The sequence below is a fragment of the Zootoca vivipara genome, chromosome 11 (genome assembly GCF_963506605.1).
Source record: "Zootoca vivipara chromosome 11, rZooViv1.1, whole genome shotgun sequence".
Lineage (NCBI taxonomy): Eukaryota > Metazoa > Chordata > Lepidosauria > Squamata > Lacertidae > Zootoca > Zootoca vivipara.
The window spans coordinates 33464375-33478826 of NC_083286.1; the positions used below are offsets into that span (position 1 = coordinate 33464375).

At 40.2% G+C, this 14452-nt stretch overlaps 1 protein-coding gene across 5 annotated transcripts in view; it reads left to right on the top strand.

The window, feature by feature from the left end:
- The window catches only part of OCLN (occludin), a 30779-nt gene extending 18036 nt beyond the window's left edge, over positions 1–12743 (top strand). For all 5 annotated transcript variants that reach the window (XM_035099561.2, XM_035099558.2, XM_035099557.2 and 2 more), the window contains exons 5-9: positions 546–685; positions 4701–4895; positions 6694–6865; positions 8774–8815; positions 10384–12743. In XM_035099561.2, the coding sequence (XP_034955452.2) occupies positions 546–685; positions 4701–4895; positions 6694–6865; positions 8774–8815; positions 10384–10485 (651 nt within the window). In that variant the 3' untranslated portion in view covers positions 10486–12743. The remainder of the gene's footprint in view (positions 1–545; positions 686–4700; positions 4896–6693; positions 6866–8773; positions 8816–10383) is intronic.
- Positions 12744–14452: the final 1709 nt, after the last annotated feature.

Genomic DNA, 14452 nt, shown 5'->3' on the forward strand with positions numbered 1-14452 from the left:
TGCACACGCACAATGGCTGTTTAACTGTGGTTTAAATTTGTAAATTGGATGGAAGCTTGTATGAGGCATTAAACAGCAGTATTTCTCAAACCCCTACAGGATATATATTGATAGTGGCTAACGTCATGCGTGCACAGTTTCAAACACCAGCAATGGGAGCGCACTGGAGCCAGAGTGAATCTGTACAAAGCCCTATTCTCAACATGCACATTTGAGGCAGCCTTAGTTTGGTGCAAAATTTTGGCATTTGAAAAACAGCATAATTCTCCCTTGAGTGTAGTTGCTTATTATAACCCCTTTGGGCAGAGAGAGCTGGCAGGCAACCTGTTCTTTAGTTGTGCATTGTGGGCTCAGCTCTCTACTGTGGTGTCTAATCCTTTCTTTAAATACCCAAAGGGATAATGTTTTTCCCCCTGACATTTTGTGCCATTTAAGAATCTGAAATGCAGTCAATTAAAAGCTGAGGGAAGTATTCTGCTTGCTCTGGGATGATGGTATCCTGTTCAGTATTATGTGTTTATCTTAACACATGTACGTCCTTCCAGGTGAAGAACATAAATCCGGAGCCAGCAGTACCTTCGCCTGTAGCTGACTATACAGATCGAGTTGCAAGTTCTGTGGGTTACTCGGTTTCTGAGGTTCCTGTACAACAGATATATAATGACAATAGCTACAGAGCTACTCCGTAAGTATAAATGTTCCTGTTTTTTACTGCTTGAATGGACACAATGCAATAGAAAGACCACACAGGATCAATATTAAGCAATTCAAAGCAGGTTGTGATATCATTCCCACCCCCCTTCGGAACATTAACCAGTTACTAAGATTCCTGTTGACAAAACACTAACACTGACCTGCAGTGGAAAGGGGTGGGGGGGCAGTAACAGTGGCAGATTTAGGGGAGTGTAACTGGTTCACCTGCACTGGGTACCAAATTTTGGCATTACACAGGGTGCCACTGAAATTTGAAAGCCCAAATTCTGACACTGGCGGTAATCCCAGGATCTGAATTACAACTTTGTTTGGATCATGAGTTAGTTTACGTGAACAGCTGGCAGATAGGTGTAGCTATGTTGAGGATGGGGTGAAGGGTTAATTCTCCAGAAGAGGGGGATAAAGAAATGTATCACTGCTGCTCTGTTGTATTTAAACGTAATGTTTTTATGGTTATTGTATGTGCTAGGTGATTTTCTTATGTGAAGTGCTCTAGATTAGAGGGGATAGGAAAACTTCAATAAATAAATAACTCTTGGATCTGACCTGTCCAGAGAGTTAAGAGACAAGGGTGTTTGAAAAAAGAAAAAAGGATACTGTTGATCCTCATCTCGTAGCTACTTATCACTTTGTCATATGCAGGATTTACAGGGGAAACTCGGAAAATTAGAATATTGTCGAAAGCTGCATTTATTTCAGTAATGCAGCTTATTTCTTATCTTTCTTTGAATTTTTACAAATGCTTTCTTTTGGAAATTCCACAGTAATAAAACAAATAGTTACAATAAAACAAAAATAAACATTGCTATTGCATTTCATTAATTACATTCCATTTATAATTGATCTGCCTAACAACAAATAATTACAATTACAACAAATAAAGACTTGACATATCTTGCTTTGCATGTCATGCATCTATCTCATATTTTGGTTTCAACTTTTAAGTTGCATTACTGAAATAAATGCACTTAATGACGATATTCTAATTTTCTGAGTTTCACCTGTATTTGTTAGTGTTTAACAGGGATGTGCATAGCTTTTTTCTTTTCAGTGTTTATTCTGAGGTAAAAGCAAGGCTTGATGCCTGAGTGGGTATACATTCCAAGGTATGCAGACCTAACAATAAAAGTGCAAATATTTTATGAAGTGTAGAATGTGCACATTCACACTCACACATCCTGAGAGAACAGGCAAAGGCCTTGTGATTTTAGGAGCGTAGTTTCATGGTTACACTGCTGTTTACTTTTCATGTGTGTCCTCCACTGTTTAATAAGTATTTGGATAAGGATAACTAATCCGCATTTTGATAACCTAGGAAGTAAACATACACTTACAGTCCTCTGCAAGCAAGTCTTGCTGAGTTCTGTGGGACTTCTTGTCAGATAAAGGCATAGGATTACAGACTTAGTCCCTTGGGTGTATTGTTCTTTCACTGTTGCACCCTGCATTTCATAGCATTTTGTAAGGGAATTTATGATGAAAACAATAACATAAAGCCAACACCTAGAAACATTAAAGCAGCACTAAGAATCCTAACTCTAGGGATTTTTAAAGAATGAGCAGTACTATCCTGTCTTCCTTCATGCATCTTGTAAATACTGAACAGCTTTTTTTTTTTTAAAGATTCTTGCTGATTGACTCCCAAGTTCTTGGGTGTGTGGAAATTTTTAAAAAGCTTTTAATCAAGAGCCAATATCAACTTAGGGGTGTGTTGGGAGAGCGTTAAGCATAGTGATTTGAAAGAATCATGTTATCCTCTGGGCTTGTAGAGGTTGCTTGAAGAGGTTGCTCCTCTTGTAATATTCTCTGGCTGCATTGTTTGGAAAACTGACTTGCTTCCATTGCCCACTTGCTCATCAAGTGTTCCTTACATCAGGTAATATGCCCTCCAGATGTTTTGGACTAGAACTCCCATCAAGGCTAGCAAGCATGACCAACGGCAGGAATTAATGGGAATTGCAGTCCATAACATCTGGAGGGCATCATATTGGCTACCACTGCCCTAGGTGATGTATTGGTGGTTTATCATAACTTTGCCCCCATGTATCACCTTTTAATTGGGTTCAAGAGGAACTGGTGATCAGAAAATATGTCATTCATCCAGCTTGCCTTTGTAACTTATGTTTTGTCTGGCAGATAGCCATAGTTGAACTTGTTAGTTATTGTGTTTATAAATAAACATAATGGAATAAGGACAGTCCTTGCATACATATTACATGAAATAGTGCTGTAATGAAAGGTTGTCAAAGGTTGATGGCCATATTTTGAGAGGTGCAGCAACATCACCTTGCTTGCAGATTTAGCTCACAAGTGAAGATTTCATAATGTTCTCAGTCTCTATATTGAATGAAATAAAAACACTGCATTCATTGGGCGGGGGTGGGTGGGGCGGCTTGTCACATTACAGTAGTAGCATTCAGAAGTTTCACAACCATGTCTTAACCTAGAATACGTATGTAAGTCCCTCGGTCATCTGGGGTCTAATTTCAGAAAATAAATTGACCAGGGCGGGGGGCCAATATTTTTATCGCCATGCATTGGAAAGTGTTCTACCAGCCCAGTCAAGTTTTTTTGTAGCTTAGAAGTGGGCAGGGATCACCCTTGCGCAGATAGGAGAAGATGTGTTCCCCACCACCTTCAAGCTAGAAAGGAAGGCTATGTTGCTAAAACACTCATCATGGCATGGCAGGCAAACCAGCTAGAGAGGAAGGTTTGGGGCAGCTGTTTGACTGGTGCTCAAGCCACCTCAACTAGTCCCTGCTAAAACCAACTCCTGTTCTCTTACCCCAGTTCCCCAAAAATAGAGCTGGAAATTGTGCCTGACTTCCCATGGAGACACAGCATAAGATATGAATGAATGAATGAATGAATTTATTAATACGGTCACAGACCAGCTTCAGCACACGCAATATCACGAATCAAGACACAGCATAAGGTCAATTACTACAGCTGCAACTCTATGCCTGTTAACCTAGGAGTAAGACCCAATGAATGCAACGAGACTGATTTTCAAATAAATATACCCAGGATTGCACTGAAAGCAAAAGGCAAGGTCCTAGAAACCACACCATTTTGGCTATCAGGGCCAGCCAAAATGTGCCTCACCCAAGTTGTGCCACTCTTGTTTTGTCACTTAAAGACTAAGTTAAATGTAAACCACCTTCACACGTCTTAGGGTGGTTTACATAATTTTGTTATGAATATTGGTATGACCCTCCCCAAACCTGCCCCCAAAGTGCGGCTATAGCAGGGAGGGTCAGAACCATACTCATAGTAAAATTTAATTTTAAAGACATGACGAAACACAGAAGATGATGAGGGAAACTAAGGCAGGATTTATGTCTGGTGGTTTTACTTGCACAGACTGAGGTTTGCTTACAGAAGGATCTGAGGACTGTTGTGTGTGTGCCAAAGGAAACAATAATTAATACCATTTTGTCTGTTTCTAAACCTTAGATTCTTGAAGTCAACTATTTTCTGTAAATGCCAGGGGGATTAAATGTGTACAACTTGTAAAAGGTTGGGATTTTGATTACTCTGATGGTTGACAGCATACTTAAAGTTAAGGAACGGTCAAGCAAATGTGTGCAACATTTTATTTCATTAAGTTCAGTGTGTGGGTCCCTTTTGTTCCCATTTTAATCATTAGTTTACTAAAGCTGAACAGTACCTCTGAGCCCTTAGAATTACAGGGGTTGCTCTGATTTAACATTTTAAGAAAAGGGTACCAGCTTATGCTACTGAACAGAAAGTATCTGGCATGACTTTGCTGACTTTGTTACCTGCTGCATTAGTCGATCTGACTTAATGCAACAGCTCTTATATAATAATGTCATTTTGTGTGATGAAGAAAATAATCTTAACATTGGGAAAGGTATACTTCAAAGAAAGGAGCCTAGCATTGACAACCAGCAGTCTTTATTTTGTCTCTCTTAATATCTGCTTTGGCATGAAACTGGAAATGAATTGCTCTTGTTTTGTAACAGGATACCTGAAGTGAATTTAACAAAGAGCCCAGTGCCACCTCAGTATGCCAACACTAGCAGTTACAATGGGTCAGCTAAGGAGCCAGCACAAAAAGGAAGAGCAGGAAGAGCAAAGAGAACCTACACCGAGAACTATGATGCAGATTATACCACTGGAGGAGAGTCTTGTGATGAACTGGAGGAGGACTGGGACAGGTATGGACATTTCCATAAAACTTGGGCATTGGTACCATGTTAATGGCAGCCTGGTTGTAGAGCATCAGTACAGAGGACCCCACTTATTCTAACTCAGATTGATGCAGGTTACAATGAAGGTTTAACACAGGGGTCACCAACCTAAGGCCCATGGGCTGGAATCAGCCCGTGGAGGTCGTTTGACTGGCCCCCGAGCCGCCCCCCGAACTGAGCTGCCTGCTCGCGTGCTGTGCTAAACCAGTGCGGCGCAGGACTCGCTTCCATGGCGCTGGAAATCACACCTGTGCTGATGCTGGAAATCTCATCTGCGCATGCGCAGACACCAGAAATTGTGGGCGCGCCCAATCGTGTGCATGATCCAGCCCATGGAGGGATCTCCGCGGGACCGATCCCGCTCAGGCAAGAGGAACCTTGCTGACCCCTGGTTTAACAGGTTGTGTATGTTATGAAGGACACTGGGACACAGTCTTCTACCAACACACTTTCTAGGTTTCCACTCGCATAAATGGAAACTCGATATGAAATTCAGAAGTAACCTACTTGTTAGTGAAAAGCTAGTATTTTAGCAGGTAAAATATAAGTGCAGTGCCTTTCCTACTACTGATGGAAGTATCACTGTCTGTGCTTGAATACAAGTATTTTACATAAATGTGATGGGATTGAAAAATTAGTTGCTGTAGCTTCTGTGTGTTACCTACCTATTAAGGTGTCAATTTTGTATGTTAGGGCAGAGCAGGGAAATGAAGGGAGGTTTAGGCAGATGTCATATTTTGGAACATTATTAGCCTCTGAAAACTGTCTGCTGAAACTGACTCATCCTGAGCTGCTGCTTGTATGCATACTTGGAAGGTCTCTGTTTTTAGAATCTGGTCACAAGAATGTAAGATTTCAGAAATGGCTCTTCCTGTGTTTCAGTGATATGATTCAGTTGGTTAAAAGTTCTTGGATCACTGTTTAAATAGGTGAAACTGACCAGTGATTAAATAAATATACCGCACGCTAATCAGATTAGTAACAAAGTTAGTGAAATTCTTGATTAATGGTCCTTTTTGTAAGTAAAACTTAAAGTAACCGATTTTCAAAATACAAGAGGTACAAATGAAATGCACTCTAGCTACTCTTTATGTAACCTGAGATAGAAACTCAAGTGTGTTATGCGTAACTATGGCAACTCATGCGGTCAGCCAAGATAATGAAGTATGAAGGAAAGCTTGCATTGCTTGTTAAGTAAACAGTGGCCTTTCCATGCATGTGCCCAATCAACGTGCAAAAAAACATAGTATGTGGAATACATATTGTGCGTGTGTGGGAGAGAGAGATTTTCTTGGATAACTATATGTACATGGAAAGAAGATGGAGCCCAAAATAGTGGTGGTAATTTCTAGGAACTGAAGTCTTGCTGAAGGAGAGTTGCAAATGGTCTACCATCATTACTTTATATAGGGTTGTTACTCAGTATAAAAACTACTGTATAACAATATGCATACCATAAGCACGTTGGTACGTTGCCTGTCTGGTTCTCCTTCATTTCATGACTGCAAAAAATAGGAAGTGTTCAGTGAAATACTTGTGTAGTCCATTTGATCAAATCAAGTTATATAGATTGTAAAGTTCATTTCAAAAATATGCTGTGATATTGTTTGTTAAATTACATTTTTAAGACAAGTGTTGCAATATTCTGCAGAAACCGTTGACATGAAGTAACTTTCTATATAAACAAATGCTAAATCAGCAAGTCTCTCTGCAACTGCCCACTCCATTTCTACAAACAATGCCATTTGAATCATTATTCATCCAGGGAATATCCACCTGTATCATCGGATCAACAAAGGCAAGCATACAAGCGAGATTTCGATGCAGGTCTACAAGAATACAAGCGGTTGCAAGCAGAGCTTGATGAAATCAGCAGAGAAATTTCTCGTCTTGATAAAGAATTGGATGACTACCCTGAAGACAGTGAAGAATATAGGGTAATTTCATTCATTGAAATATATTATGATATAAGAGTGTTGCTTTAGTGGTACATACACCTTTTGCTTCTTGAGAGAATTTTGGACATTAGAATTATGTCTGCATCTGCACATGTGCTGTAATATGCACTAAATTTGCTTGCATCCCATCTCCCAGAACTACAGTCCAGCTAAGGCTGTGCAGGGTGGGATATCCCTCCAGATGTTGTCAGATTCCAACTCCCATCAACCCCACCCAGCATGGATGATGGGCATTGCATTGGACATCATATTTGTCATGCAGAAGGACCCAGGTTCCATCCTTGGCATCTCCACTTAAAACATTCTTAAGCAATAGGTCAAGGAAAGAGCTCTGCCTTGAAGAGTCACTGAAAAGAGCAAAAGTTTGGTGAAGTGACTCAGTGGTGTTCTGGTGAAGGCAAATTTGTATTTTTTTATGGATCTTCGTTGTTTTTTTGAAATGTGGCTTTTGATGTTGAGCACAATATAAGAAGCCTATGGACAACTATTATTAGTCCCGTATGCTTTCCCCTTAAAAAATCACAGGCTATTAAAGCCTGTGGTACTGTAATTAAAAAGGAACCAGGAAAGAAACTCATAATAATCAATGCAGTGTTTGTTGAAACCAACTCTAACCTTAGGCTTCCCTTAGGCTATCAGGCATAGGCAACCTTGGCTCTCCAGATGTTTTGGAACTACCGGTACAACTCCCATGATCCCTAGCTAACAGGGCCAGTGGTCAGGGATCATGGGAGTTGTAGTTCCAAAACATCTGGAGAGCCAAGGTTGCCTATGCCTGGGCTTAGGTGGCTGTAAGCAGTTTTCCCTTTCCGAAGAAAGGATGTTGCTCTTTGACCTGAAAAGACAGATATATAATTTACTGTAATGTAGAAAGCAGTCCTTAATACTAATACTGACTGGGACTCAAATGCCTGTAGCTTTAGAGGAAGTAACATGCTTGATAAACCAACTTTCTAACCTACTTCATCCAACAAGAATCCCAAGTGTTGTGGGAGTTGGCAACGTGGAAAGTATTTAATGTTGGTGACCTCTGAGGAAGACTTATGGGCCTGACTGCACAATGTTTGCTGCTTCCTTTTTCTTTCTGAATGATCTGAGTCAGCTTTTGAGTGAATACACTGATAAATAATGGGATATTTTTCTCTGTCTCCTTTCCTGCTGCTTGTTGCTCAATCCCCTTTTCTAGCCTCTTTAGCAAAGATAGAGACTCTGGCCCTTGTCTGCGGTCAATCACTCTAGACTCCTACAGTGGCTATCTCTGACCCCCCCCCCAAATAACCTATCAGCTAGCTTCCTGGAAAACGCTCCTTATTTAGGCTGAATTAAACCATTACTCCATCCATCCCAATGTTGTCATCTTTGATTGGTGGTGGCTTATGGGGGGTTATAGGAGTCAAGGAAGCTGCCTTAAAAAGAGTCAGACCATTTGTCTGTCTATTTGAGTATTGCCATTCCTGGGCTTCAGACACGAGTCTTTGCAAGCTTTACTTGGAGATGTTGGGAATTGAACCTGGGACATTCTGCATGCAAAGCCCGTAGGTTATCACTGAACTATGCCTCTCCTCCCCCACTCCCAAATAGTGTGTGGTCTCCACTCCAGTCCATATTTGTGAAGGATCAGAGGAGATGGGAACTCCTTGAGATAAACAGTCCTGCTTGCAAGCTTTCCATAGGGATCTGTTTGAGAAAGGAATGGTGGCCCAGATGGGCCTTTGGCCTGATCCAGGCGGACTCTCCTTATGTTCCTGCAGCTGTTCTTGTCACCAACAAAGATATTGGTTTAATAGTTAAATATTTATACATGCATCATAACGAAGCCTGCCTCCATTCTGCTTTTGATTTTTGCTAGTGTTTGTGTTATCTGATTTGAGTTATTTTTACTTGTAGTCTGCTGCTGAAGAATACAACCGACTGAAGGATATAAAGGCAGTAAGTAGTTTACTTAAGTAATCCCTGCGAAAACCAAGATATCTCCTGTTGCAGCAGGCTGTGTAACCCACTTTGAAAGAAGTACGGCTGGATTGTCAATTTTTGCAGACTTGAAGTGGCTGCTTCCTGAAACCTGTTGCAATTGTTGTTGTCTTCTAAAAAGCTTGTGGTGTTTATTCAAAAACACTAGTCACTGCAGTATTCCACAAACAACAATATTCTGGAGATCCCGAGCCATAAGGTGGCTAGATTGGCCTCTACTAGGGCCAGGGTTTTTTCAGTATTGGCCCCAACTTGGTGGAACGCTCTTTCACAGGAGACCAGGGCCCTGCGGGATTTGTCATCTTTCCACAGGGCCTGCAAGAAAGAGCTGTTCCGCCTGGCCTTTGGGGTGGACTTAGTCTGACCCCTGTGTTTTTCCTCCCTCATGGCTTGAATTTGACTACTCAAAATGAGGCTGCATTTTAAATTTTAATACTGTATTTTAATCTGTATTTTAATTAATTGCTTTTTATGTTTTATTGTAATTTTATTGGTGTGAGCCGTCCTGAGCCCGGTTCTGACTGAAAATTTATTATTATTATTATTATTATTATTATTAAGAGAGAGGACAAATCACACCCCAGAGTTTGGCAGAAGGCTAAGATCTGTTTTGGCTTTATACTGTCCAGGTACAAGCTCATAGCCATAGCAAGCCTCTGCCTCCCAGCTCCAGCTCTTAAAACTTTGGCTCTGACCTGATGGGTATTCCAAAATTCAGACCACTTTTCAGGTTGTAGAGGCAGAGCAAGGGAAGGCCGAGGTTGGGCTTGCATCTGTCCCTGTCAAATACAGAGCCAAAGTATGTTCAGACTCTAGCTGTTTGGGGTGCTTCCCTCCCTGCACCAATATTGGACAGAATCTAATGTTGGGTGTGTCCTGTCTCTTTTAAAACTGAAGCACAGCTATTGGACTGCCATACATGTTCCTTCTGTTTACTTTTTTTCTTTTTAAGAAATTTTCATTGGTTTTTAAACAAAAGCAATAACCATTGAACTCTTTATCTAGCTCTGCATCCAAGGGTGCTTGTTTTATGCATTGTCTTTAGACATTTACACATTCAAAATTCAAACTCATGTGTTCATGAGGTCATATCCCTTGGTGCCTATTCTGCTTATTCATTGTTTTAAGGGCTTCATAAAACTATTGAGAGTTTCAGAATAGGCTCATTTGTCTCTTCTGACAGTGATCACTTTGAATGAGTAGGACAGTACAGTGGTACCTCTACTTACGAATTTAATGTGTTCCGAACACACATTTGTAAGTCGAAAAAATTTGTAAGTCGAATCCCATAGGAATGCATTGGGAGAAAAAATTCGTAAGTCGAAGCAACCCTATCTAAAAATTCGTAAGTAGAAAAAATCCTATCTAAACCGCATCCAAGATGGCGGACGGAGCTCCATTTGTAAGTAGAAAAATTTGTAAGTAGAGTTATTTGTAAGTAGAGGTACTACTGTATATTATTCTAGCATTTTTAAGATGAAATATGATTTATTTCATTTATTAACAGTTTTCATTCTGTGTTTTAGTCAACAGACTATAAGAACCGCAAAGCTCACTGCAAGGTACTAAAGAGCAAACTGGCACACATCAAGAGGATGGTCAGCGATTATGACAGACGGAAGTCATAACAAGAAGACAGACAGACAGCCTGGTTGCTTAAATATGTTAATTTTCATAAAGGTGGGACATGATTGTGTTGGACCACAGGTAATGATTTCACCAATACAACACTTGTGCCATGTTTACTATGAAGTATGAAATTGAGCACTCAGTATATGAGACCTCTTATTGTTTCACTGAGTCAAGGAATTTCACCACTCATCACATCAGGTTCATCCGTTTTAACATGTAGTGGGCATCTTCCTGTCCTTTGTCTGCGATGACTCATACTCCATTCACCTCTGTATGTCACATCTTATTTTTAAAAGCAGTTGAGAAATGTCCCCCCCCCCCAAATGATCTTCTTGCTCCCCCCCCCAAAAAAACCCCAGTCCCTTTCTTAAAGATTTATTGCCACATTGTATCCTTCTAAATGCCATTCATAGTGTGGTCTGGGTGCTTCTTCCGAAAGGTATGTTTCTTCATTATTTTGTTTTCGAAACATAGCAACCGATTTTCCTTGTAAATGTCAAAATATTAAGAATTGTATGTTTTAGATGTTGATCATTCTGTATGGTATCATCAATGTCAATGTGAAACTAAATGTAAATATATCTATTATTTTTTTTAAAATAACCACTTGTATTGTAGGGAATGTTTCCATTGTACAAATGTAGCTTTGAGTAGCAATGTTTTGACTCTTAATATCTTCTGTGGATTGACTTTTGAGTTGTATCTGAGTATGTAAAAAAGGATCAACTACAACTAGACTGGTTCTTCTAAGTTGCCAAAGCCCGGACCACTCTACAGTACAGTAAAACAGTTTTGCCATAGCCAAATAAGAATGGAAACCAAAGTATAATCTGATCATTTTATAAACATGTGGGTGCTCCTTTTTGAATGTTGTGTTTAACAAAAGCACAGTTGCTTAGGGGAACCCAGTGAAAATCCGAATGAAGCGTATACTTACTGAGATCCAGTGCTCTCTTAGGTCAGTTCTTGGCACACTCCACGCATGTTGTAGCGCTAATGCAATAGCCATTAGTTCTCCAAGAATTGTATTGTCCCCCTTTCCCAAAACGAAACAACACCTGAAGTTGCAAACAAGCCATTGTTGACATTAACTGCACCTTGTCAGTTTAGATAACATAACAAGCTGTGGCTAAGTCTCCCAGCTCCACTTCACACGTGTGCTGGTGACTGGGAGTGGCGGCATTTGAGATGAAGACTTTGCTGCATAAGTTCTCATTAAACTATGGTTTAGCTTGACATCTGAACCAGGAAACTGGTTCCATGAGATTAAGCTACTAATCTACATTAGCATATTAAGGCTAAAGTTTAACAACTTAGGTTTTTTTCAAAGTCATATTTCACACATTATTTTGATATGTTCATGCCAAGGTAATCCCTTTTTTAGTCAAACCAAAATACAACAAAAAGGTGTGTAAGCTTCCTATTTTGTGACACTTTTGACAATAACGAATAATACAAATTTTTGCATTTTTCTTGTGGGCAGACTTATTTACTTATTTCTTTGCTACAGTTACTGTAGCTCAGTTTTAAACACAACAGACTCACACCCTGCATGCATTTAACTTGTGTGAATACAGCTTTATGTGCCTGGCAGCCGGTCAGCTGACATCACACAAATTAAATGCACACAAGGCAGAGAGCTGTTACGTTCTCAGATTTGCTTACTGGGCTTTGGAAGACTATCATGTGTTCTGGAGGCCTCCTCAAGATCTTGTTGGGACTTTTGTGAGGCTTAAAAGGCCCACTCGGCATACCAGCTTCAGAAGAAGGGGAGGGGTGGTCATGCTGGGGGTGGTTCAGGGATTGTTCTGACTATATGTTGTTTTGGCTTTATAAATGTAACCCCTGAGCAACTTGCGAGTCTACTGTAGCTGCATTGTCAATCACAGCACAATATTATCCATGTCTGTTAGTGGAATATAGATGCTGTCTAATCTTCATGCATTCCATGGTAATTAAAAATGGCAGTTTTTTGTTCAGAAAAGGCCACAGTTGTAGTCGGCCATTCTGCAGCTCTGGCTTGCACTGCTTTGGGGGAAAGTATATTTGCCTGAACCCAAGACTCTATAGATAACAGACAATGTTCACAAGGATTTTAATGGACTGAATAAAGAAAAACAAATTCCTTGAATTTAGCAAAAGAATGGAAAGTGTGCTTTTAATTTGTCTTAATTGGAACATCATAACTGTGTACATACTGGCTGATTTGTATTTTTGTTATATGGTGTCAATAAAATAATGTGCTTAATACGAATTCACTAGTGATTGAGATGGGAGTGCTTGGACATTTCCTTTATTGCATGCTCCATTGCTAAGGGGTTTTTGGGGGGGGGAGGGGTTTCATGAACTATGTATGAACTTCCAGAGTGGCAGCTGTGTTAATCTATTGTGGCAAAAATTAAATTAAAAAGAGGTACAGTATGTGCTTCCTTAAGACTAACAGATCTATTGTAGCTTAAGCTTTCATGGAGCAAAGTATGTCACTGGATGCACATGATGAAGTGGACTATTAATCCACAAAAGCTTGTGCTACAAATAGCTGTGTTAGTCTAAAGGTGTCACAGGAGCCTTTCAACAACAGAATATCCTACATTATGAAATCTCTGCCACATATGAAAATACTACTACAGCCCTTCCAATGTAAGCCCTGATCTGTACTCTCATGTGTGGGAGCGGGGAGGTCAAGTACCACCCAGACAATAATATTATTTTCACAATATTAGACATACTGAAAATACCCTGTCTTAGTTCTGGTTGTTGAATATTGGACCTGGTGGGGCTGCTTGACAACCAGAGGTCATGTTGTTCAGGTTTTCTTTCTGTCCTCCTCTTTGCAAAGATACTGGACACTTAAGCATTGCAGTTATACAAATACTTCGCACCTAATGAAGCCAATTTTGTCTTGTCTTTGGTTCAGAAGGGGCCCCTGCTGCCACAATCGCTTTTTTCTTGAGAGGAAAAAATGTGCCCTCCACCTGTTCTGATTTCCCCCTTTTGCAAAGAAACAGTAGGCACTTAAAACACTGCAGTTGTATAAATACTTAGGTATATGCTACCTTTGTTCTGAAGAAATTTATGCTATCAGTTTCTAGTGTGGGTTCATGCAACAATAACCACATTACTCAGAAGTAAACTACACTTAATTTAATGAGGATTGCTCCTTGATGCATATGTACACCATTGCACTATGTGGCTATCTGCTGTGAATGCTTCAGAAATAAATGGCGCAAGCATGTACAGAGTGCACCAGTCTTGCTGGTAAGGATTCCACAGCAGACAGACTTCATAGAAAGAGTACATCCTACCATCACCACAGTATTGACTGCTGCGATGAAAGTCCCTCTCACTTTCCGTCTTATAACTCTGACCTCTCAATCATTAAAAGCACTAGCAGAGATTTCTGAGGTAAATCAAACCTCCCACTTATCCCTCTAGCCTTTCTTTAAACCCTCTAGCACTTGTGGGTTTTCAAAAATAAAAGAGAGTCCTCTTCCAGCCTAAACGTGACCAGGTACCTATATAGACTTGGGGCTATAAATAAGACTGTTCCTATGTGCGCTCAGATAAGGGTTTCCCTTCACTAGAACCTCCCTTACTGTAAAGCTAGCCTCCTTCCTGAGGTAACTTTATTATCACTCAGAACCTGTCTCCTCCTTTAGCCCCCCCCTTTCTTGGTGCACTCTCAGCCACAAACTAACCTTTCTCCTCTAAAAGGCAGTTTTGACAGTTTAAAAGAGTTCCCCACCACCTGGGTTCCTGGGTACCTTAGCTGGAAAATGAAATAGACGATTACTAATGTGACACTTTAAAGATGGATATTTATTGGCTTGAATCTTAATGGTTGCTTTCTGGTAACATTGGTACAAACTTAATTTCACAGATAATGTTCTTGGTAATCAAATAACAGAATACCTATCCACTACTTCATCTACTCTAAATTCTACCTTCTCCACAACCACCCAA